The sequence below is a fragment of the Salmo salar genome, chromosome ssa19 (genome assembly GCF_905237065.1).
Source record: "Salmo salar chromosome ssa19, Ssal_v3.1, whole genome shotgun sequence".
In the NCBI taxonomy this organism is placed as follows: domain Eukaryota; kingdom Metazoa; phylum Chordata; class Actinopteri; order Salmoniformes; family Salmonidae; genus Salmo; species Salmo salar.
Genome location: NC_059460.1, coordinates 77,696,646 through 77,722,201, shown reverse-complemented (window position 1 = coordinate 77,722,201; position 25,556 = coordinate 77,696,646). Strand labels below are relative to the sequence as shown.

At 43.9% G+C, this 25,556-nt stretch overlaps 2 protein-coding genes across 3 annotated transcripts in view; one reads left to right on the top strand and one right to left on the bottom strand.

The window, feature by feature from the left end:
- LOC106579629 (bone morphogenetic protein 7) overlaps nt 1-20,407 on the top strand; it is a 53,439-nt gene extending 33,032 nt beyond the window's left edge. The window contains exons 3-7 of the mRNA XM_014159727.2: nt 4,785-4,933; nt 5,309-5,506; nt 17,384-17,460; nt 19,499-19,609; nt 19,708-20,407. Of these exons, the coding sequence (XP_014015202.2) occupies nt 4,785-4,933; nt 5,309-5,506; nt 17,384-17,460; nt 19,499-19,609; nt 19,708-19,857 (685 nt within the window). The 3' untranslated portion in view covers nt 19,858-20,407. The remainder of the gene's footprint in view (nt 1-4,784; nt 4,934-5,308; nt 5,507-17,383; nt 17,461-19,498; nt 19,610-19,707) is intronic.
- Nucleotides 20,408-22,115: 1,708 nt separating this feature from the next.
- The window catches only part of LOC106579628 (thioredoxin domain-containing protein 5), a 30,257-nt gene continuing 26,816 nt past the window's right edge, over nt 22,116-25,556 (bottom strand). For both annotated transcript variants that reach the window (XM_045702750.1, XM_014159726.2), the window contains exon 10: nt 22,116-23,978. In XM_045702750.1, coding sequence (XP_045558706.1) covers nt 23,856-23,978 — 123 coding nt within the window. In that variant the 3' untranslated portion in view covers nt 22,116-23,855. The remainder of the gene's footprint in view (nt 23,979-25,556) is intronic.

The window sequence follows — 25,556 nt, the reverse complement described above, 5'->3', positions numbered from 1 at the left end:
ACACTGGGATGATATGGTTCAGCTTCTTCCAGTGATCTGTCTAACACTGGGATGATATGGTTCAGCTTCTCTTAGTGATCTGTCTAACACTGGGATGATATGGTTCAGCTTCTCCTTAGTGATCTGTCTAACACTGGGATGATATGGTTCAGCCTCTTCCAGTGATCTGTCTAATACTGGGATGATATGGTTCAGCTTCTCTTAGTGATCTGTCTAATACTGGGATGATATGGTTCAGCTTCTCTTAGTGATCTAACACTGGGATGATATGGTTCAGCTTCTTCCAGTGATCTGTCTAATACTGGGATGATATGGTTCAGCTTCTCCCAGTGATCTGTCTAATACTGGGATGATATGGTTCAGCTTCTTCCTTAGTGATCTGTCTAATACTGGGATGATATGGTTCAGCTTCTCCCAGTGATCTAACACTGGGATGATATGGAGGAACTATTAGACGATACAATACCTGACAAGACTAAGTGAACCCTGAGATGTGATGTCAGACCATCCCAATCTCCTGCTACTCCGTTCTCCTAGTCAGTCCTGAGCTTGTCGAGATGAGGGATAATGTATACTGCTACTCCGTCCTCCTAGTCAGTCCTGAGCTTGTCGAGATGAGGGATATTGTATACTGCTACTCCGTCCTCCTAGTCAGTCCTGAGCTTATCGAGATGAGGGATAATGTGTACTGTGTGCAGAGGAAAGTCTTAGCTACACGTACTTCTCCAGACATTGATTACACGGTAGCGTAGCTCTGGTTTTCTGCCATGTATTTTCTCTAGAATGAGGCATGACCACATTGCCTTACCAAAATAGCCTGACTTTAGAGTCCCAAAAAGAGCAGCACCAAAACACGGTAAGCATTTACATTGTTGCTGCTGGGAGAGACATCCCACTCGGATACAACAGACAATAAAATAGCTGGATGGTATTGATATTTTGAAAACAGTAGGAGACGATGTAAGATTCTGCATTGAGTTCATCGATGCACTTTTTAAGGAAAAGTCACTAAGTGTAACGGTCGTCGTATGTAGTAGACCAAGGCGCAGCGGGTTGAGTGCTCATTTTAACTTTTATTGAACACTTAAATAACAAAACAAGAAAACGAACGGACGCACAGTATTGCAGGCTACACACAGCAATGCAAAAACAACTTCCCACAAAAGACAGGTGAAAAAAGTATGTATGACTCCCAATCAGCAACAACGATGTACAGCTGTTCCTGATTGAGAGCCATACCAGGCCAACAAAGAAATACACAACATAGAAAAACCATAGAAATACAAAACATAGAACAATACCCAAAAACCCCGGAACACATAAAACAAACACCCCTCTTACATAAATACATATCCCAACAAACCCCGAACCACATAAAACAAACACCCCCTGCCACGTCCTGACCAAACTACAATAACAAATAACCCCTTTACTGGTCAGGACGTGACACTAAGAGTCTCATAATATGTCCCAAATGCTTTTTGGCCCAGGCCTTTGTAAGATGGGCATCTGTTTTCTTCATGTCATAATAATACAAATGGTGCATTTGTATTCTTACGTTTGCTGTATATGTTTCTGGTCATTTACAAGTCTGTAAGACCTCGATTCAATTAAAATCATAAAGACAATTGCTATTTTTAGAGTTTTTTGCTGGATTCTTGTTTTCGTGAAAGCGTTTCTATGTCTATATCATGAGGATCTTGTCTGCCACATTCTCTTCACAATAGGCGGTTTGTGCTCTGCTGCCCGCAGGCAAAGACTTTTATTTTGCGAGATATTTGGAGATTAAAGGGGCCATATATATCCAATTACTGTATTATCGTAGGAGGATGTTTACCTTTAGGCAAATTATAGCTTGGTTTGTGGGCTATCCGAGAACATCGCTTTGTGCTTTGTGCTTGCAAATCCTAAATACTTGTGCAGCTTGCAAAACACATTTGCTGACAAACAGATTCATTTGTAAGTGGTTCAAGTCTTGGAAGTTGTAATTGCTTTGATTATAGCTCCCAATCTTTAATAAGTACACAGGGTAGGGAAAGCTTGCAAGCAGGGCTGAACAGAGGTGCAACTGTATATCATTGCCAAAATACATCTTCTGAAGTTTCATAAAAGCTACAAGATAGGCAGTTGTTCTTGAAGTCATATAAAACTTGCTTCTGAAATCCAAAGTCAGCAGGGAGTCTACAACCTCTGGGTTCTCCTTGTTTACAGTTTACCGGCTTCTGTTATGACCCTCGGCTATAGTAATAGGCTGCAGAATTAGCTGTTGCATTTTATGCTGCAGTATTTACTTGATTGAGGTGGTTTCTTTGGCACTATGTGTTTGTTTCCTTACCAAATAACATAACTATATAACGACTAGGCAGGTAGCCTAGTGGTTATATATTGAACCTTGCATATGCCGCTCGGCCATCGCTCATCCATATATTTATATGTACATATTCTCATTCACCCCTTTTAGATTTTTGTGTATTAGGTAGTTGTTGGGGAATTGCTAGATTACTTGTTAGATATTACTGCATTGTCAGAACTAGAAGCACAAGCATTTCGCTACACTCACATTAACATCTGCTAACCATGTGTATGTGACCAATACAATTTGATTTGATTTGGTTCAAGGATTGGGCCAGTAACTGAAAGGTTGCTGGATTGAATCCCTGAGCTGACAAGGTACAAATCTGTCATTCTGCCCCAAGAAACACGAGTAATGTACGTCAGACCGGTGGAAATCTGTCCTTTGGTCTGATGAGACCAAATTTGAGATTTTGGTTCCAACTGCCTTGTCTTTGTGAGATGCAGAGTAGGTGAAGGGATGATCTCCACATGTGTGGTTTCCACTGTGAAGCATGGAGGAGGAGTGGTGATGGTGTGGGGGTGCTTTGCTCGTGAGACTGTCTGTGATTTATTTTGAATTCAAGGCACACTTAACCAGCATGGCTACCACAGCATTCGGCAGCGATATGCCATCCCATCTGGTTTGCGCTTAGTGGGACTATCATTTGATTTTCAACAGGACAATGACCCAACACACCTCCAGGCTGTGCAAGGGCTATTTGACCAAGAAGGAGAGTAATGGAGTGCTGCAGCAGATGACCTGGCCTCCATGACCACCTGATCTCAACCCAATTGAGATGGTTTGGGATGAATTGAACCGCAGAGTGAAGGAAAAGCAGCCAACAAGTGCTCAGCATATGTGGGAACTCCTTCAAGACTGTTGGAAAAGCATTTCAGGTGAAGCTGGTTGAGAGAATGCCAAGAGTGTGCAAAGCTGTCATCAAGGCATCGGGTGGCTACTTTGAAGAATCTCAAATATAAAATATATTTTGATTTGTTTAATACCTTTTTGGTTACTATGTGATTCCATGTGTTATTTCATAGTTTTGATGTCTTCACTATTATGCTACAATGTAGAAAATAGTAAAAATAAAGAAAAACCCTTGAATGAGTAGGTGTGTCCAAAATGTTTTACTTGTAGTGTAGTTCCATATCATGTCTCAAAAGCACCCAATCAACATGGTGTTCTTGAGAACTGTGAGGCCATTCTTTTGTTTCCAAGTCTTGTCACCAGTCTCAAGCTAAATGTATGTCAGAACAGGACAAGCCATCGAAACAATAGCCAGATATGCTGCATTTTTAACTACATTCGTTTGACAGGCCCAGCAAAGGAGATTTATTGGAACAAAAAAAACACAAAACGTTGACGTATGACCTATGACGTTATTCCAATTCATTTAAGTAGTCAATTAGAGGCTTTACAGTAGGGCTTTAGTGCCACGGCCCCCCATACGGCTCTCGGATGGACCCCCTGCTGGTACACGGGTGTTAAAATGTCTGCCTCGATTCAGAATGACTCAGCACCGGCCCACAGAACCCAAGCTGCGCCCAACGTGTGAACTACCTGAGGGGGGCACTAGGAACGGCCTGGGGGGGCGGCACTGGGAACGGCCTCATATGGAAGCCCTCAGAAACGCGCTCATTAACGAGAAATAACGAGGGGCTGCCGATGCATGACTGCAGGGGCATTCCCGGAACACCTGGGTGATTGTGGGCTTTGATCTGCGGCCCGGGGAGGGGCCAGCGGACTCATGCTGTGTCATTACAGTAATGGGGACGGGACAAACCTCTCTCTCTTCTTGCTCTCTCTCTCTCTCACACACACACTCACTCACTCACTCACTGACTCGGGTTGTGGTTGTCTTTTCCACCTGAGACCTAGCTACAGTTATAGGGAGGGGAGGGTAGGGTAAGGTCGAGGAGGGGAGTGGTGGTGGTGTGATGTTACGAACCCAGCAGCGTTGCAGTTCTTGACACAAACTGGTGCACTTGGCACCTAATACCATGCCTGATTCAAAGGCACTTAAATATTTTGTCTTGACCATTCACACACTGAATGGCACACATACGCAACCAATTGTCTCAAGGCTTAAAAATAATGTTTTAACCAGTCTCCTCCCCTTAATCTACACTGATTGAAGTGGATTTAACAAGTGACATCAATATGTTTCACCTGGATTCAACTGGTCAGTCTGTCATGAAATAAAACAGGTGTTAATGTTTTGTCCACTCAGTGTAGGTCCATACAGTATAGGGATTAGAGAGGGATCATCTTCATAGTGTACAGTGCCAAAATCCCTGAATGTAGGCTGTAAGAAAACATGAAAGTCATACTGACATATACTACAGTATCTGTTATGGTAGAGTACCAGTGTTTAATGTATACTTCTGTAAAGATGGGAAAGCTGCTGGCCCTCAGTCATGGCTGCTTGTTGTGACTGTGCATCCAGGGAGGCGGACCTGTTCTTGCTGGAGTCTCGCAGGCTGTGGGCAGCCGAGGAGGGCTGGCTGGAGTTTGACATCCTGGCCACCAGTAACTTGTGGGTGATGAGTCCTCACTACAACCTGGGCCTCCAGATCAGAGTGGAGACCAGCAGCGGTGAGCACCATGCTAACAGCTAACATTAGAAATATTTTGCTAACAGCTAACTTTGCAAACATGCTGACAGTTAACTTTGGAAACATGCTAACTAAATTTAGAATTTTCATCTTGAAATGAAAACAATAGTCGATACTGAACAGTGGGGCTTTTTTAGGCTTGTCACAATGCTGAAATGGAAAGGTTGATATGTTTGCAAGTCAACTATTTGATACGTAATGAACACTAAACATCCATCAAAGGACAAATGCAGAAATGTTTCACAAGAATATATGTGCAAGGTGTATGATACTCTCCCTTGTAGGTTATGTTTAGTAAACTGTAGCACATTCAGTATGTCCAAGTGATTGACGGCTCCTCTCTTCTGTGGAACAGGGCGGAGCATCAGCTCCAAGGAGGCGGGACTAGTGGGGCGTGACGGAGGGCTGGAGAAGCAACCCTTCATGGTGGCCTTCTTTAAAGTCAGCGAGGTGCACATCCGCACCGCCCGCTCCACCAACAAGAACCGCAACAAGAACCGCAACCGCCCTACGCAGCCCCAGGAAGGAGGCTCTAGGGGCCCCAGCCCAGCAGGTGTGTCCATAGTCTGTTCAACACCCACCCAACCAGGCCAGTTCATCACAGCTCCGTAGTGTGAAAAGGGTGTACCGGTGTGTGAATTTTTGCTCAATTCAGTATTGGAAAGTTTCGGATGTGTTCATATTTATTACCGTAAGAACATCAATCAAACCCAACCGCACCGTACAACTGCCCCATAACATCACAAAATCACACCCACAACATCACAATATCACACCAGACAACATCCAGCCCACAACATCACAACGTCACACAGAGCACAGCGTCACAACATCACGCAGAGCCCATTACAATATCCAAACACCTCCAAGCCGAGCAGGGAAGCTCTCGCTGCCCCGGGTTTCAGTGTAATGTGGTGAGGTGTGCTGTCATTGACGGGGACATCAGTGGCAGCTCTCCAAATGAGAAAAAAAGAGAGACGGAGAGCGAGAGAAACTATCCCTAGATGCATGACCTCATCATTCGAGAGTACACTTTACAGTACCTTCCCTCAGCCCCACTTCCCCCTCCGTACTTAGCGGCTGATGTTATGAACAGGTCAATTCAATTAGGCTCTAATCCAGCTACCAATTCTGTCTTCACCCCTGGCCGTTTCATAACGTTAGCATAATGTTAGCCTTTGCCGAACATAAAGCTGTCCTTGTGAGGGAGGATCCCAGTGATTTTACAGCAGGAAGAGCTGCGGTTTCAGAGGGCTTTGTGGCTAATATCTGCCGGATCCCAGCCCTAATTTGATGGATGAGGACCGGGCTAACATTAAGCCTTCATGGCCAGGGCCACGGGGTCAGCTACTTAGCTTCTTAACCGTTGACGTTACAATAGCAGCTCAAGTGATTTCCCTCACCTCCTCGTTTTCACGTCATCTGTTTTGAAGGCGATACCATCTAAAGGCTAGAGATGTTGTTGGATGATGCCAATCAGGAGCTCTACAGTTTCTTCCTTTCCCCCAACACAACATACTGTGGAGTGTGGGAAGTTAGTTCAGCTTTATTTAACCAGGTTAGTCCTCTCAGCAGCAATCACTGTTTCCCTGGGAACCTGAAGTTATGAGTTTGTGGTTCCATCTCTGTACATATGTATGTACATACAGAGTTCAGTTCATCACACAAACCATCCATTCTTATTGTAGCCTGTAAGGAGTAGGATTCGAGTTCTAGTACATTATAACCATGCTCTTCTCAGTTGTGCAGTGTCCATTAGATAAAGACCTTTAGAAAAGATCAGAACAGAACAGAGCAGAACAGAACAGAGCAGAATAGAACAGAACAGAATAGAGCAGAACAGAATAGAACAGAGCAGAATAGAACAGAACAGAATAGAGCAGAACAGAATAGAACAGAGCAGAATAGAACAGAACAGAATAGAGCAGAACAGAATAGAACAGAGCAGAATAGAACAGAACAGAGCAGAATAGAACAGAATAGAGCAGAACAGAATAGAACAGAATAGAGCAGAATATAATAAAGCAGAACAGAACAGAGCAGAACAGAACAGAATAAAGCAGAATAGAGCAGAACAGAATAGAACAGAGCAGAATAGAACAGAGCAGAATAGAACAGAACAGAGAAGAATAGAACAGAGCAGAATAAAACAGAGCAGAATGAACAGAGCAGAACAGAACAGAATAAAGCAGAATAGAGCAGAACAGAATAGAACAGAGCAGAATAGAACAGAACAGAGAAGAATAGAACAGAGCAGAATAAAACAGAGCAGAATGAACAGAGCAGAGCAGAACAGAACAGAATAGAACAGAACAGAGAATAATAAAACAGAGCAGAATGAACAGAGCAGAGCAGAACAGAACAGAATAGAACAGAACAGAGAATAATAAAACAGAGCAGAATAAAACAGAGCAGAATAGAACAGAACAGAATAGAACAGAACAGAGCAGAATAAAACAGAGCAGAATAAAACAGAGCAGAATAAAACAGAGCAGAATAAAACAGAGCAGAATAGAACAGAACAGAATAGAACAGAACAGAGCAGAATAAAACAGAGCAGAATAGAACAGAACAGAATAGAACAGAACAGAGCAGAATAAAACAGAGCAGAATGAACAGAGCAGAACAGAACAGAATAAAGCAGAATAGAGCAGAGCAGAATAGAACAGAGCAGAATAGAACAGAGCAGAGCAGAATAAAACAGAGCAGAATAAAACAGAGCAGAATGAACAGAGCAGAGCAGAACAGAACAGAGCAGAGCAGAACAGAACAGAACAGAATAGAATAGAATAGAATAGAATAGAATAGAACAGAACAGAGCAGAATAGAACAGAATGGAACAGACAGAACAGAACAGAGCAGAATAAAACAGAGCAGAATAAAACAGAGCAGAATGAACAGAGCAGAGCAGAACAGAACAGAGCAGAGCAGAACAGAACAGAACAGAACAGAATAGAATAGAATAGAATAGAATAGAACAGAACAGAGCAGAATAGAACAGAATGGAACAGACAGAACAGAATAGAGAAGAATAGAACAGAATAGAGCAGAGCAGAATAGAATAGAATAGAACAGAACAGAGCAGAATAGAACAGAATGGAACAGACAGAACAGAAAAGAGCAGAATAAAACAGAGCAGAATAAAACAGAGCAGAATGAACAGAGCAGAACAGAACAGAACAGAGCAGAGCAGAACAGAACAGAACAGAACAGAATAGAATAGAATAGAATAGAATAGAATAGAACAGAACAGAGCAGAATAGAACAGAATGGAACAGACAGAACAGAATAGAGAAGAATAGAACAGAATAGAGCAGAGCAGAATAGAACAGAACTGAACTGCCTCCCAGGCCCAGACCAGTCTGCTGGTGCTCCAGCTTATGATGACAATCTGTTGAACCAATGTGTCCTAAAGGATTGGACTTTATGTAACCCAAAACATCAATCCCTCTCTGCCTCGCCACTTGGGATGTCTAGAGTGTAAATATTTAGATCCTGCGCAGGAAGTTGCGAGGCCCTTGCGACAGCAGCAGCGTCTATCGCCGTGGTTATGATGAGGAGGACTTATGAGGCATATGGTTCCAATACCCCATCACTCACTCACTTCACAGGCTCTGAGGAAGAGAGGAAGGATGAATGAATGGATGGATGAATGGATGGTTGAAGCATTCTTCCTCTGTGCTGCTCTGAGAGAAAAACAAATAGGGACAGTGCTTCATTGTTTAGCATCTGTTGGGACCAACATTGTCCCTTCTTTACAGTTTACAATTCACATCAATAAATCAATGTAGCATAGCCACCAGAATATAGTATGCTTCAGAATACAACACGCCCACAGACAAGTCAGAGGCTTACACTAGCATACCACATACCCACAATACATTGCTTCATTCTAAGTGGTATGCAAGTATGGATATTGGAACATAACCATGGTTTCATGTTATACAGGTAACTGCCAAAATAAAGGAAACACTTTAGTAAATGAGGGATACATTTACTCTCATGTATAAAACGCACAGTTGCCCATTATTATGGTTACCGTGGCTAGAAGAAGAGATCTCAGTGACTTAGAATTTTTTAAAATGTTTTTATTTAACCTTTATTTAACTAGGCATGTCAGTTAAGAACAAATTCTTATTTACAATGAAGGTCTACCCCGGCCAAACCCAGACGACGCTGGGTCAACTGTGCGTTGCCCTATGGGACTCGCAATCACGGCCGGATGTGATACAGCATGGATTCGAACCAGGGACAGTAGTGAAAGAGGGGTCTCAAAGGAGCATAGGGTGTGTGTGTGTGTGTGTGTGTGTGTGTGTGTGTGTGTGTGTGTGTGTGTGTGTGTGTGTGTGTGTGTGTGTGTGTGTGTGTGTGTGTGTGTGTGTGTGTGTGTGTGTGTGTGTGTGTGTGTGTGTGTGTGTGTGTGTGTGTGTGTGTGTGTGTGTGTGTGTGTGTGTGTGTGTGTGTGTGTGTCACCAGATCTCAACCCAATTTAACCCTTATGGGAGGTTCTTGAGCGGGCGCATGAGACAGTGTTTTCCATCACCGTCGACAAAACACCAAATTATGGAAATTCTCGTGGAATAATGGTGTCACATCCCTCCAGTAGAGTTCCAGACACTTGTAGAATCTATGCCAAGGTCCATTGAAGCTGTTCTGGCTCGTGGTGGCCCAACGCCCTATTAACACACTTTATGTTGGTGATTCCTTTATTTTGGCAGTTAACTGCGTCCTCTTGGCATTAGTTGCCCTAGAATAACACAAGCAGAACATACTGTACACACTGCCTTGCTTTGAGAGGGGAAAAGTTTGTACTGTACTGGAAAGGAGACAGAAGAAGAACAATACGATACCTTTAAAGGTCATTTGGGGTTTGGGGCATAATGGAAGCCGGGCTTGGCCCTTTAACGACAATCCAAGAGGAGAATCACTGCAGGCTAGCCGCTCCTGGCTTTAGACCTGTCATTACCCAGGCCAGTCATTAGCCACTCGCTAAAAGACTGACCAAGTTAACATTATTGCTTAAAGAATTCTAATAACATGGCGCTGTCCAGCTGTGTGTTTTCATCTCAGGGTCTCCTCCTCCAGTCTCTCCTTTGTTGACTGTTGGTGTAATTAGACATCAGTAAGCTCCGCAGAGGGTTTAATAACCTCCCTGATGAAAGACAGGAAGAAAGATAAACTTCAGTGGAAGAGGGAGGGAGGGAGAGAGAGAGGTTCGCCCACTGATGACACAGACAGACAACAGTGAAATTCTCTTTTAAGTCTTCATGGGAGTTTGGAGAGGCTGACCCATTCTCTCTCTCTCTCTCTTTAGGAAGCCCCTGTTCTTTTGGGAATGCCGCGGCCTATTAGCCCAGTGTTCCATCACCGCCTCTCCACAGGAACAGTGGCTTGCGTAATTGCTACTGTGAAAAGTAGCCATTTTTAAAAAGGCTTCTGTTTTTTTTTCCTTGAAAGTCTCGGGAATAAACTGTGGAACTACTATATGTGGTTGCAGAGATTGAGGCTTTTGGTGGAAGGAACCCATTTAATGTTGCACATATGCTTTACTTCCCTCCCGGCAACAGTTGTAATTTGCTCCATTGACTTCTATATTTCTGGAATAACAAGGGATACATGTTATTTATGGACTTTTCCCTTGTCAAAACTGTTAACCCAACCTCCGCGCCCCTGTGGAAATCGAATTAGCATAATAAAACAACCGCCATCAAAATCCGTCTGTTTAAGCTAGAGAGATCTGTTTTGCTTTGCATGGGCTGCGTCTCAATCCACCACATCCACCAATGGCGGCCTTCCGCATCTGCGGTGGATGGTGGCCAAGCTATAGGAGTGTTTGTTAGACCAGGAGACAACCTGAAAATTGGTCTTCTCACAAATGTACCTGAACGGGACTCATCTGAATTCGGTACCACCTATCTGCAAACCTCTGTCTGTAGCGTCTGAACGGGACTCATCTGAAGTCGGTACCACCTATCTGCAAACCTCTGTCTGTAGCGTCTGAACGGGACTCATCTGAAGTCGGTACCACCTATCTGCAAACCTCTGTCTGTAGCGTCTGAACGGGACTCATCTGAAGTCGGTACCACCTATCTGCAAACCTCTGTCTGTAGCGTCCGAACAGTAGCAGTCAAAGGTTTGGACACACCTACTCATTCAAGGGTTTTTCTTTCTATTTTTTACTATTTTCTACATTGTAGAATAATAGTGAAGACATCAAAACTATGAAATAACATATATGGAATCATGTAGTAACCAAAAAAGTGTTAAACAAATCAGAATATATGTTATATTTGAGAATCTTCAAAATAGCCACCCTTTTCCTTGATGACAGCTTTGCACACTCTTGGCATTCTCTCAACCAGCTTCATGAGGTAGTCACCTGGAATGCATTTCAATTAACAGGTGTGCCTTGTTAAAAGTACATTTGTGGAACTTCTTTCCTTCTAAATGTGTTTGAGCCAATCATTTGTGTTGTGACAAGGGGGGGGGGGGTAAACAGAAGATAGCCCTATTTGGTAAAATACCAAGTCCATATTATGGCAAGAACAGAGTTTAAATAAGCAAAGGGAAATGACAGTCCATCATTACTTTAAGACATGAAGGTCGGTCAATACAGAACATTTCAAGAACTTTGAAAGTTTCTTCAAGTGCAGTCTCAAAAACCATCAAGCGCTATGATGAAACTGGCTCTCGTGAGGTTCGCCACAGGAATGGAAGACCCAGAGTTACCTCTGCTGCAGAGGATAAGTTCATTAGAGTTACCAGCCTCAGAAATTGCAGCCCAAATAAATGCTTCACAGAGTTCAAGTAACAGACACATCTCAACATCAGCTGTTCAGAGGAGACTGTGAATCAGGCCTTCATGGTCGAATTGCTGCAAAGAAACCACTACTAAAGTCAAATCAAATCAAATTTATTTATATAGCCCTTCTTACATCAGCTGATATCTCAAAGTGCTGTACAGAAACCCAGCCAAAAACCCCAAACAGCAAGCAATGCAGGTGTAGAAGCACGGTGGCTAGGAAAAACTCCCTAGAAAGGCCAAAACCTAGGAAGAAACCTAGAGAGGAACCAGGCTATGAGGGGTGGCCAGTCTTCTTCTGGCTGTGCCGGGTGGAGATTATAACAGCACATGGCCAAGATGTTCAAATGTTCATAAAATAATAATAATCATAGTAGTTGTCGAGGGTGCAACAAGTCAGTAACAGAAGAGTAAGTGTCAGTTGCCTTTTTCATAGCCGATCTTTGAGAGTATCTATACCGCTCCTGCTGTCTCTAGAGAGTTGAAAACAGCAGGTCTGGGACAGGTAGCACATCCGGTGAACAGGTCAGGGTTCCAGCAGGTCTGGGACAGCAGGTCTGGGACAGGTAGCACGTCCGGTGAACAGGTCAGGGTTCCATAGCCGCAGGCAGAACAGTTGGAACTGGAGCAGCAGCACGGCCAGGTGGACTGGGGACAGCAAGGAGTCATCAAGCCAGGTAGTCCTGAGGCATGGTCCTAGGGCTCAGGTCCTCCGAGAAAGAGAAAGAAAGAAAGAGAAAAAGAGAGAATTAGAGAGAGCATATTTAAATTCACACAGGACACCGGAAAAGACAAGAGAAATACTCCAGATGTGACAGACTGACCCTAGCCCCCCGACACATAAACTACTGCAGCATAAATACTGGAGGCCCGGACTGCACAAAAAATATATATATACAAACAAAAAGACGGTCAGTCCGGATAGGACCAAAAAAAGACGTCCTAAGGACGTTGCCGTCAGTAAATGCTTACTGGGTTGTTACTGTATTGAAAAGGGTATATCACACTGCCTGTGCTCAGCTGTTGCTCAATGTTATTGTACTGCAGAGCAAAATTTAGAAAAGAAATTTTCAGAGGCCAACATGTATTCTACGGCAGAGGCAAATTAGTTGGCAGCTCTGTGTGCTGGGTTGTGTGGGTTAGTGTGCGTCAGTGGAGGCTGCTGAAAGGAGGACGGCTTCATAATAATGGCTGGAATGGAGTCATTGGAATGGTATTAACCACATGGAAACCACGTATTTGATGTGATTTGATACCACTCCAGATGTGACAGACTGACCCTAGCCCCCCGACACATAAACTACTGCAGCATAAATACTGGAGGCTGAGACAGGAGGGGTCAGGAGACACTGTGGCACCATCCGATGAAACCCCGGACAGGGCCAAACAGGTAGGATATACCCCCCCCAGGGACGGCATGGAAGAAAACCAGTAAGCCAGTGACTCCGGTCCTGTAATAGGGGTAGAGGCAGAGAATCCCAGTGGAGAGAGGGGAAACCGGCCAGGCAGAGACAGCAAGGGCGGTTCGTTGCTCCAGCCTTTCCGTTCACCTTCACACCCCTGGGCCAGACTACACTCAATCATAGGACCTACTGAAAAGGACACCAATAATAAGAAGAGACTTGCTTGGGCCAAGAAACATGAGCAATGGACATTAGACCGGTGGAAATTTGTCCTTTGGTCTGGAGTCCAAATTGGAGATTTTTGGTTATTACCGCTGCGTCTTTGTGAGACGCGGTGTGGGTGAACGGATGATCTCTGCATGTGTATTTCCCACCGTAAAGCATGGAGGAGGAGGTGTTATGGTGTGGGGGTGCTTTGCTGTTGACATTGTCAGTGATTTATTTAGAATTCAAGGCACACTTAACCTGCATGGCTACCACAGCAGGGACTATAATTTGTTTTTCAACAGGACAATGACCCAACACGGTGTAAGGGCAATTTACCAAGAAGGAGAGTGATGGAGTGCTGCATCAGATGACCTGGCCCCCACAGTTTCCCGACCTCAAACCAATTGAGATGATTTGGGATGAGTTGGACCGCAGAGTGAAGGAAAAGCAGCTTCACAGTGGGAACCACACATGCCAAGAGTGTGCAAAGCTGTCATCAAGGCAAAGGGTGGCTACTTTGAAGAATCTCAAATATAAAATATTTGAGATTCATGTAGTAACCAAAACACTTTTTTGGTTACTACATGATTCCATATGTGTTATTTCATAGTTTTGATGTCTTCAATATTATTCTACAATGAAGAAAATAGTAAAAATTAAGAAAAACCTTGAATGAGTACGTGTCCAAACTTTTGACTGGAACTGTATATATGGATACTGTTCAGTGCCAAAAATAAAATAATAATTTCCTGATTTCTTATATCTCTCAGATATAGGACAGACACTTTCAAACAAACTTCCTTTTGATACATTTTTCAACTGTGTTTTTCCATTTATGAATCTGTTAATCAATGTGTTTCTATGGGCTAATAGCAGTAAGGCCAAATTCAATGTTTCATCAAATAATTTGTTCATACTATTTTGTTATACCTAAAGTGGTCCTACAATTCCAAATCAAATAGCTAAATGAGCATTGGTATGACCATCTTAAAACAATTCCATATGTTAGTTTAGTTGGACCCCCCTAATCTTAAGGATTAGAAGTGTATAAAAGCCCCTTTGGATCCATGCTCAGCAGTAGCTGTGTGGCATAACATTTTACAGGAAGGAAGGAAGAGGTGCTTTGTGGGTACCACAAACCTGGCCTTTACACTCAATGAAACTCCACAGTAAATATCTGCTTTTTTTCTGTTAAACTGACTCCTGACTGTAAATACTGATGGCTGTAAAGACAGAGAGGAAGCAAGGTGTGTGTGTGTGTGTGTGTGTGTGTGTGTGTGTGTGTGTGTGTGTGTGTGTGTGTGTGTGTGTGTGTGTGTGTGTGTGTGTGTGTGTGTGTGTGTGTGTGTGTGTGTGTGTGTGTGTGTGTGTGTGTGTGTGTGTGTGTGTGTGTGTGTGTGTGTGTGTGTGTGTGTGTGTGTGTGTGTGTGTGTGTGTGCTATCAGACCATTCACCTAGACACCTCAGTCCTCTGGTCCCCTTAGCACTTTCAGACGGTGTCCTGCTACATGTCAAACTGTACCAGGGTGCTTGTTAAAGCAGCTGCCCAGCGCAGGGAGGGTGTTTCAGTGGCACGATCCCAACCCTGTTATTTGCCTGGGAGCTGAATGTCTGGACCTGTAAAACAGGCCAGCAAGGCCTGTGTATGTGGAGGCAGGCAGGGAGGGAGTCTGTGTGAAGTCGGGTCACATCTCGCCATGCGAGATGAACACTAGCCCCAGGGGACAGGGGTTAAGTACCCTCTCAGGATCGGCTCCAGGGCCTCAGTGAGAAGCGGATTTATCTCTGTAAATATTTACCTTGCAGAGGCACAGCCAAGGTGGTGGGAAACCCAGACCGGCCCGGGGGCTGACAGGCCAGGCAGGGTGACCCAGAGAAAACATGGCCACGGACACAGACACATGGGCTAGGACCGCCCTGCTTCACGTTAGGGTAGATGCTGTAGCTACACTCCTTCTTTATCTAAACATATCATCAGCAGACACCCTGAGAACACACACACACGCACACGCACACACACACACACGCACGCACACACGCACACGCACACGCACACACACACACAGAGAGAGTCAGACAGGAAAGAACGATGTGACGATCGGAACTACGGGAAACACCTGAGTGGTCTCTGACAGTAACGGCCAGGATGACCTCTCGACCCTGCCCTCCTAACCAGACACCACCTTTTCTGTTCTCCTCCTTTGGCGTGAGTTAAACCCCCCCAGTCAGGTGACTGCTGCTCTCATGTTAAAGCCTTTCCTGTTCCTATGAGAAGCGAGCGGAGGCTATTTTTACTGTCATGTTTCAGGGCAACTTTCACTCTCTCTCTCTTTCTGCTCGCCTTACGTTGTGACGTCTCTGGGCTTGTTCTGTTTATGTTTAATTCAATCTAATTAGTAATGACATCATAATGTCATTACGGTTATGAATCCAAATTATGGTTCTCTAATAATGACTGGCTAAGTGGACCCGCTGAGAAACAAAACAAATAAAATTGGTTATTTTGACGCCCTGGTAAGAGGCCTGCACTGTTTAGAGCGCTTGCTGGCATTGATCAATCGGAGAGTGGAGCCACTTGGTCATAGGATGGAACAGTAAGCGTAGTGAGTTAGTACAACACCACGCCACACCCAGCTAACTAAATAAACTGGTTTAATGACTAGGTCCTGGTCTCCAAGGCAGGGGGGAGGGAGGGGACAGGGCAGGAGGGGGTCTATAAGTGGCTGCTTTGACACACACACAAAGAGATGGTCCTCTCTGCCTGCCCCGATGCCAACCTGGGCCTTAGACTACCTGGCATCGCCCACTGATGGCTTTCCCCTGGGTGGGGAGCTTTGCCAACAGGAAGTGATGCCACCCTGTGTTGATATCATGGTTCTTCTCACTTTCTGTTTAATAAAGAAGGGGGGGGGAAGTATGCAAAAAAAAAATGAAATCATAGCTGTCCTCACTGTCTCTCTGTTTAGTAGGGGGGTGGGTGGGGGGGAGCGAACGCAAAAAAAAATAATCTGTAAGTGGAACGTCGTCGTGGAAAGTCTGAGTCACCCGTTTTGACTTCAGAACGCCGGCTCGTGCCAGCAATGACCTTCCCCTCTGAAACACCATACCTGTTGACACTCGCTGAGTCCCTAACTCTGTGACTCTGTGGATGGGCGGGACGAGAGGGAGATGATTAAAACAAACTGTGGAGAGAGGACGACAGTTATAAACACACTTGTCATCGGTGTCCAACCCAATGCACCCAAACACCGACCAATTAAGTTAGGCACGCTTTCAAATGAATTTATCTTCAAGAGAGTGTGAGGCACTTAAAATCCTCTATTACACACCATAACATATGATGTTACTGTGAACTACAGCCAAACACACTATAACACGTGTTACATTGAACTACAGCCAAACACACTATAACACGTGTTACATTGAACTACAACCAAACACAATATAACACTTGTTACATTGAACTACAGCCAAACACACTATAACACGTGTTACATTGAACTACAGCCACACACACTATAACACGTGTTACATTGAACTACAGCCAAACACACTATAACACGTGTTACTGTGAACTACAGCCAAACACACTATAACACGTGTTACTGTGAACTACAGCCAAACACACTATAACACGTGTTACTGTGAACTACAGCCAAACACACTATAACACGTGTTACTGTGAACTACAGCCAAACACACTATAACACGTGTTAATGTGAACTACAGCCAAACACACTATAACACGTGTTACTGTGAACTACAGCCAAACACACTATAACACGTGTTACATTGAACTACAGCCAAACACACTATAACACGTGTTACTGTGAACTACAGCCAAACACACTATAACACGTGTTACATTGAACTACAGCCAAACACACTATAACACGTGTTACTGTGAACTACAGCCAGACACATATCATTCACTACCCAATCCGATATATGAGAGCGGAGGAGGATATGATTATGATTCAACACTGACTTATCCTCCTAGTTCTTTCTTCCCATTTAGATTACAACAGCAGTGACCATAACACAGCCTGTAGGAGACATGAGCTGTACGTCAGCTTCCGGGAGCTGGGCTGGCAGGTAAGCATCTAACTCACCCCCTGTAATGCAGTGACACACTATTGGACTAAGAGGGACTACAGTACCCATAATTCCACGTGTAAGTATCCCATTTGACCAGAGTGAAAGAGAGTTAACAACCTGTAGTTCATCTCATTACCAATACAATACAGACACAAGGCCAGAATCTCATGTCAAAGAAGGTCAATGAAGACATTTGGTAGAAGACAGCAGACTAACAAACAGGCTTTTATACTGCTTTAATAACCATTTAAAGAAGCATTTCTGGGCATTTTGTAAGAGTTTAAGTGGCCTGTGAACTCAGTCAGGTTAATGGAGGGGAAAACATGCAACAACGTAGTCCTGCAAAACAATCAACCCCCTGTTAAGACAGTACTGACATCTAGAGTGAAAGTGCCAAACACACACACACACACACACACACACACACACACACACACACACACACACACACACACACACACACACACACACACACACACACACACACACACACACACAGAGAGAGAGAAACACACACAGAGAGAGAGAAACACACACACATACACACACACACACACACACACAGAGAGAGACACACATAAACACACACACACACAGAGAGAGAGAGAGACACACACACACACATACACACACACACACACAGAGAGAGAAACACACACACACATACCTACACACATACACACACACACACACACACACACACACACACACACACACACACACACACACACACACAGAGAGACACACACACAGAGAGAGAGAGAGAGAGAGAGAGAGGCAAAAAAGGACTGATTCCACAGGTATTTGTACATTTTCCTGCACTGATACATCCTAGGAGACCCAGTTGAAACTGAGGGAGAGAACTACAGTGATACATGTAGAGACCCAGTTGAAACTGAGGGAGAGAACTACAGTGATACATGTAGAGACCCAGTTGAAACTGAGGGAGAGAACTACAGTGATACATGTAGAGACCCAGTTGAAACTGAGGGAGAGAACTACAGTGATACATGTAGAGACCCAGTTGAAACTGAGGGAGAGAACTACAGTGATACATGTAGAGACCCAGTTGAAACTGAGGGAGAGAACTACAGTGATACATGTAGAGACCCAGTTGAAACTGAGGGAGAGAACTACAGTGATACATCCTAGGAGACCCAGTTGAAACTGAGGGAGAGAACTACAGTGATACATGTAGAGACCCAGTTGAAACTGAGGGAGAGAACTACAGTGATACATGTAGAGACCCAGTTGAAACTGAGGGAGAGAACTACAGTGATACATGTAGAGACCCAGTTGAAACTGAGGGAGAGAACTACAGTGATACATGTAGAGACCCAGTTGAAACTGAGGGAGAGAACTACAGTGATACATGTAGAGACCCAGTTGAAACTGAGGGAGAGAACTACAGTGATACATGTAGAGACCCAGTTGAAACTGAGGGAGAGAACTACAGTGATACATGTAGAGACCCAGTTGAAACTGAGGGAGAGAACTACAGTGATACATGTGGAGACCCAGTTGAAACTGAGGGAGAGAACTACAGTGATACATGTAGAGACCCAGTTGAAACTGAGGGAGAGAACTACAGTGATACATGTGGAGACCCAGTTGAAACTGAGGGAGAGAACTAGTGATACACAACACAGTGCTTTGGACCTCGTGCCAGTATAGTGACATTGCTGCCGGTGTCGACTGCAGAACGACCACTGTTTTATCAAACTCTTCAACAGTCAGTCAAATAAATATCACACAGGAGGTTGGTGGCATCTTAATTGGGGAGAACGGCTCATAGTAATGGCTGAATGAGTGGAATGATATCAAATACTCCAAACACATGGTTTCCATGCGTTTGTTGCCATTACTATGAGGCGTTCTACCCCTAAGCAGCCTCCACTGAGACATATGCACAGTACCCCTGCTGCCTCAGCGTCCCATTCACAGAGCCTGCTGAACACACTGTAGACCATTATGATGCCTGTTGTGTCCAGATTGGTTAGCCATATCAAATGTTTTCCTCTTGTGATTGTATCAGGACTGGATCATTGCACCTGAGGGCTACGCTGCCAACTACTGTGGTGGAGAGTGTGTCTTCCCCCTCAACGCCCATATGAATGCCACCAACCATGCCATTGTGCAGACACTGGTGAGTGGTCCAAGAAGGCTTATAAAACTGCTGAGAGCTAATAAAGCTAAAAAAAAGTGATATAAATGATGACCTCCGATCTTGTCATCGTCTCCCAGGTCCACCTCATGAACCCGGAGAATGTGCCCAAGCCCTGCTGCGCCCCCACCAAGCTGCACGCCATCTCCGTGCTCTACTTCGACGACAACTCCAACGTCATCCTGAAGAAGTACAAGAACATGGTGGTCAGGGCCTGTGGTTGCCACTGACAAACCGCCAAACCGCCGCGTGGTCACGGTCACCTGACCGCGGCGCGGGCTGCAGCGGAGACCGTGTGAACACGACATCCTGGGTCTGCCTGTATGTCAGTGTGTGTTCTACCCTCTCTCATACTCAGGATGAGGAAGGAACTGATAAAGGACCAGACCAATGTGCTGCTTTCCACTCTCTCTCATCTAAGTGATGTTCAAATTCTCAGACGGCTACTGGCTTCATTACAGCAAAAGAACTCGAAGACGTAGGGGAATTGACTCAATGTTATCTCAGGGCGGGCAGCCAATCCCGTCAGATGTAGTCGAATGACACAGAAAACATGTAGAAATCTACATGGGGGAGACAGCATTAGCCAAACTACTGTGCATTCGGAAAGTATTCAGACCCCTCGACTTTTTCCACATTTTGTTATTCTAAATTTGTTTTTTATTTTTATATCTAGTCTACACACAATACCCCATAATGATGAAGCGAAAACAAGTTTTTAGAAATGTTTGCAAATTTATTACAAATAAAAAACAAATACCTTATTTACATAAGTATTCAGAAATTGAGTTCAGGTGCATCCTGTTTCCATTGATCATCCTTGAGATGTTTCTACAACTTGATTGGAGTCCACCTGTGGTAGATTGGACATGATTTGGAAAGGCACACACCTGTCTATATAAGATCCCACAGTTGACAGTGCATGTCAGAGCAACAACCAAGCCATAAGGTCACTCTGACAGAGCTCCGGAGTTACTCTATGGAAATGGGAGAACCTTCCAGAGGGACAACCATCTCTGCAGCAGTCCACCAATCAGGCCTTCATGGTAGTGGCCAGACAGATGCCACTTCTCAGTAAAAGGCACATGACAGCCCTCTTGGAGTTTGCCAAAAGGCACCTAAAGGAATCTCAGACCATGAAAAACAAGATTCTCTGGTCTAATGAAACCAAGATTGAACTCTTTGGCCTGAATGCCAAGCGTCACTTCTGGATGAAACCTGGCACCGTCCCTACGGTGATGCATGGTGGTGGCAGCATCATGCTGTGGGGATGTTTTTCCAGCAGCAGGGACTGGGAAACGAGTCAGGATCAAGGGAAAGATTAATGGAGCAAAGTACAGAGATCCTTGATGAAAACCTGCTCCAGAGCGCTCAGGACCTCAGACTGGGGTGAAGGTTCACCTTCCAATAGGACAACAACCATAAGCACACAGCCAAGACAACGCTGGACAAGTCTCAATGTCCTTGAGTCCCAGCCAGAGCCCAGACTTGAACCTGATCTAACATCTTTGGAGAGACCTGAAAATAGCTGTAAATGTGATATTTCAGTTTTTGCTTTGTCATTTTGGGGTATTGTGTGTAGATGGATGAGGAAAAGAAAACATCCATTTTAGAATAAGGCTGTAATGTAACAAAATGTGGAAAAAGTCAATGGGTCTCAATACTTTCCCAATGCATTGTATGAATAAAATATACTGTCTGACTAACCAAAGCCTGATTTTATCATCAACAATCTGCTGATATTGTAATATTTATGTCACGATACATTAGTTAATGTAAAGAGATATTTTCTACTCCTCGTTATTGTACTCGTAAGCTTTTCCGCCATATTCACCTGGTTTCCAAAAATATATAGGCCGAACGGAAACGACCACATACTATTTTAGTTGTGAAGTCCTCAAAATATCTTAATTTGGTCAATATTTGCCAGGCTCATGCGGCGTTTATTTCACTGAACTGGTTCATCAGGTAGCAAGTTGTGGCTCAACTGGTATACCGCTCCAAAGACTTTCACCTCATCCCTCGGACATACCGCAAACTGCAATTTCCATGTTATTCCCAAAAACCTGCAGAGTGGAAAAAGCTATTTGTTGGTCAAACCAGCTGATCAAATGTTTAGGACCAATCTTCTGAAATGTATGACCATTTTTCTTTGAGGTTTTGTTCATTTGAAAGAAATAGGAACTGTCAATGCATTTACAGATCAACTGCATGTTACTGAACTTTGTTTCGAGTACAGACATTCAAAACATGCTAAGACATTGACATATGGGTTTATAAACAGAACAGTTGACTAAGGCTGAAAATTGGATACCCTTGTGCCAAAAGAAAATCAGAAAATATACCTCTGGTAAGCTGCTGTTTACATTTGTGATCATGTTTAGACTTACTTTTGTGTAAATACTTGTACATTTTCAGCTTATTTATTGCACCTCTTAAAATGTCATGCCATATTACAGAGAAATGTGAACAAATGAAAAATACAAACTATTTTTGGAAAAAGAAATTTTATTACAAAATCTCATGTTACAACTTGCCCTCTGTTTACAAAATTCATGGGCAGTTTACAACCCACTCAAGAGAAAAAAAATACTGCTTTCCTTCACTGGAGTCTGCCTAGACCATGTGCTATCCATAAAGATTGTACTAACAATATGTGGTTAGCCTCTGAATGCATTCGTTTCCCTTAATTGAGCATTGAATGTAAAAACTGCCTCATACAGCAACTCCATGAACATACAATCTTTTGATCCACCCCAACCGCCCCAGAATAGCGCACACACACACACACACATCTGGAAAGAAGGAAAATCAACATTGCCATCATACCTTACTGACTAAACAAGTCAAATATAATTGATCATTATGTGGGTGGAAAATATATTTTTTGGGATTCTGTTTTTGCTCTTCCAAACATACGAGGTAAACCAAACATTCCAGATGTTTTTCAAAGGTAGATAAACCCAAAGTAAAAGTGACCATAGCACTAATGTTGTGTCATTCTTGTGCTTCACTGGGAGAATGTTTTACACTGGGGCCTGATAGTCAATAGAACAGAATATTAAATGAGCTTTGTGAAATCTATTGCATTTACACAAGGACATGTTCCATTCTAATGAACTAGCCGTAGAAAACCATTTTTAAATATAGATTTTTTTTTTGTACATTTGGCACAATCCCTTGCAAACCATTTGAGGGACTTTGTCAAACATGGACTAATGACAAATACAGTTTTCCTGTAATGACCCAAAAGGGTAGATTCCATTCCATCCATTCAAAAGGCATGACTTGAGTGTACAAACTGACGATCACAATCATTGTTCATAAAAACGGTGATAACACCAACACGGCGCCTGATATTGGGCCGTGGCGGGACCGAACGGAAGCCTCACAGCACAAACATATATAAAAAAAAATAGGTCTACATTCAGACTTTTTGTAGCACATTTACGATGTCAGAAGAACACACAAAAAGGGCAGTTTGACACGAAACACTGAAAAGTAGTTTCCTGCAGCCTTCCCCGACATAGCCAACAAGCAGTTGGGGGGACTCTACGAAAACATAAGTGGGATACAAATATAGTTGATAAGAGATAGTATGGAGTAGGTCGAGAACTGAGTTTCCCTGAGAGTTAAGTTAGTTAGGCCATTACTGGCATGGATGAGAAGAATCGTCAACTTAACGCTCAACGTCACACGGCTTTGACCTCTTTGCTGCAGTAACATTACATTAGTGGCTCGTGATTTATCAGCATGATTTCCTTAAATCACTAAAAAAATAACATTTTTGAAATTTCAGACAAACTCAGTCAGGTTAATGATACAACCGGCAGGCACCATATATACGTCGACCGTCCTTGAGTTGTGTCAAGCGTTGGGATGACTAGAACGGTATGCATTGTCAAGGTCTGACTGATTAAGTACCGCTGGCAAAAAGTGGTTGTCGATCACATCATTTCATTTCCAGAGGAACAGTGGGACTAGGCAGCACAAACGAATACAGTCACACAAACTATTGGATTATAAACAGAAACAAAAGGGGGGTAAACAAGGCATTACAGAGAGGGGTAAAAAAATAATTAAAAAGTGTCTTGATTCTCCTGCTTTCTGAAAGGAAAACGATCAGAGAGAAGAGAGCTAGCCTCTATGGGAGAGAGGATTCCTTTCATTGGCCAGATATGCTGTGTGGGGGAGGGAAGAAGTAATGACGGATGTTGATTGGATAGTGCTACAGCTCGTCTCGGGCCTGCTTCATCACAAAGCCGTGCAGGCTCTCCAAGTCGCGCCCTCCATGATGCTCCTCACCTTGCACACCCGCCCTGAACATCAGCAGCGTGGGGTACCCACTCACCTGTAGGAGGGAAAGAGGACAAAGTTTCAAGTCTGACATCCACTAAGGTAACAACCCCTAGCTAGCCCTGACCTCTTCAGTGTTTGCTGATCTGAAGGGAATGGATAAGTATAAGTAATATTGTCTCAATTTCACCTAGCTCTGCAATGCCTTCACCTATCACTTCCACCTTTCCCATTCCTTCAGATGTCAATGCCGAAGGAATGGGGATGTTCTCTTACTGAAAACCACGTATGAACCATCTAAACTCAGAAAAAAAAGAAATGTCCTCTCACTGTCAACTGCGTTTATTTTCAGCAAACTTAACATGTGTAAATATTTGTGTGAACATAAGATTCAACAACTGAGACATAAACTGAACAAATTCCACAGACATGTGACTAACAGAAATTGAATAATGTGTCCCTGAACAAAAGGGGAGGGGGTCAAAATCAAAAGTAACAGTCAGTATCTGGTGTGGCCACCAGCTGCATTAAGTACTGCAATGCATCTCCTCCTCATGGATGCACCAGATTTGCCAGTTCTTGCTGTGAGATGTTACCCCACTCTTCCACCAAGGCACCTACAAGTTCCCGGACATTTCTGGGGGGAATGGCCCTAGCCCTCACCCTACGATCCAACAGGTCCCAGACGTTCTCTATGGGATTCAGATCCGGGCTATTCGCTGGCCATTTCAGAACACTGACAATCCTGTCTTGCAGGAAATCACGCACAGAACGAGCAATATGGCTGGTGGCATTGTCACGCTGGAGGGTCATGTCAGGATGAGCCTGCAGGAAGGGTACCACATGAGGGAGGAGAATGTCTTCCCTGTAATGCACAGCGTTGAGATTGTCTGCAATAACAAGCTCAGTCCGATGATGCTGCGACACACCGCCCCAGATCATGACGGACACAGTGCTCAGTTTGACTAGGCTACTGATACCTACTTTGTGTTGGTACAGTGTGTGAAGCGGGGCACAGTGCTCAGTTTGACTAGGCTACTGATATTATTGCCAGGGGTTGTCTGGTATGCAAACGACTCGGCACAGTTCCACACTGAAAGAGAGGACGCATCAGTTGTCACAAAAGATGGTGTTTTCAGATGGTAGTATGTAATATGAGCACAACATTTTAGTGAACCGGCGATTCGTTAAGTTGGAATTTATTTTCTGACCGATGCACGCTACATTTGGATCGGTTTGGGGGTCAGCGGACCGATGCACTTGTATCTTAAACATTTGAATCGGGGGGCCAATGTTTACTGGTGAATTGTTACATCCCTATTGTTTAGCAGTGTGAATCACAAATTCATTCATTTCTACCTGTTAGCCTCTAAAGAGCCAGACAGGCTGCAGCTGAAGAGACGACTGCCCCCCTGGCCTTGAGTCAGGGGAAATTCCAGAGAACGCCCGAGTGACAAAGGTTGTGATGGTCCTACCATGGACTGTCCTAGTGATAAAGGTTGTGATGGTCCTACCATGGACTGTCCTAGTGATAAAGGTTGTGATGGTCCTACCATGGACTGTCCTAGTGATAAAGGTTGTGATGGTCCTACCATGGACTGTCCTAGTGATAAAGGTTGTGATGGTCCTACCA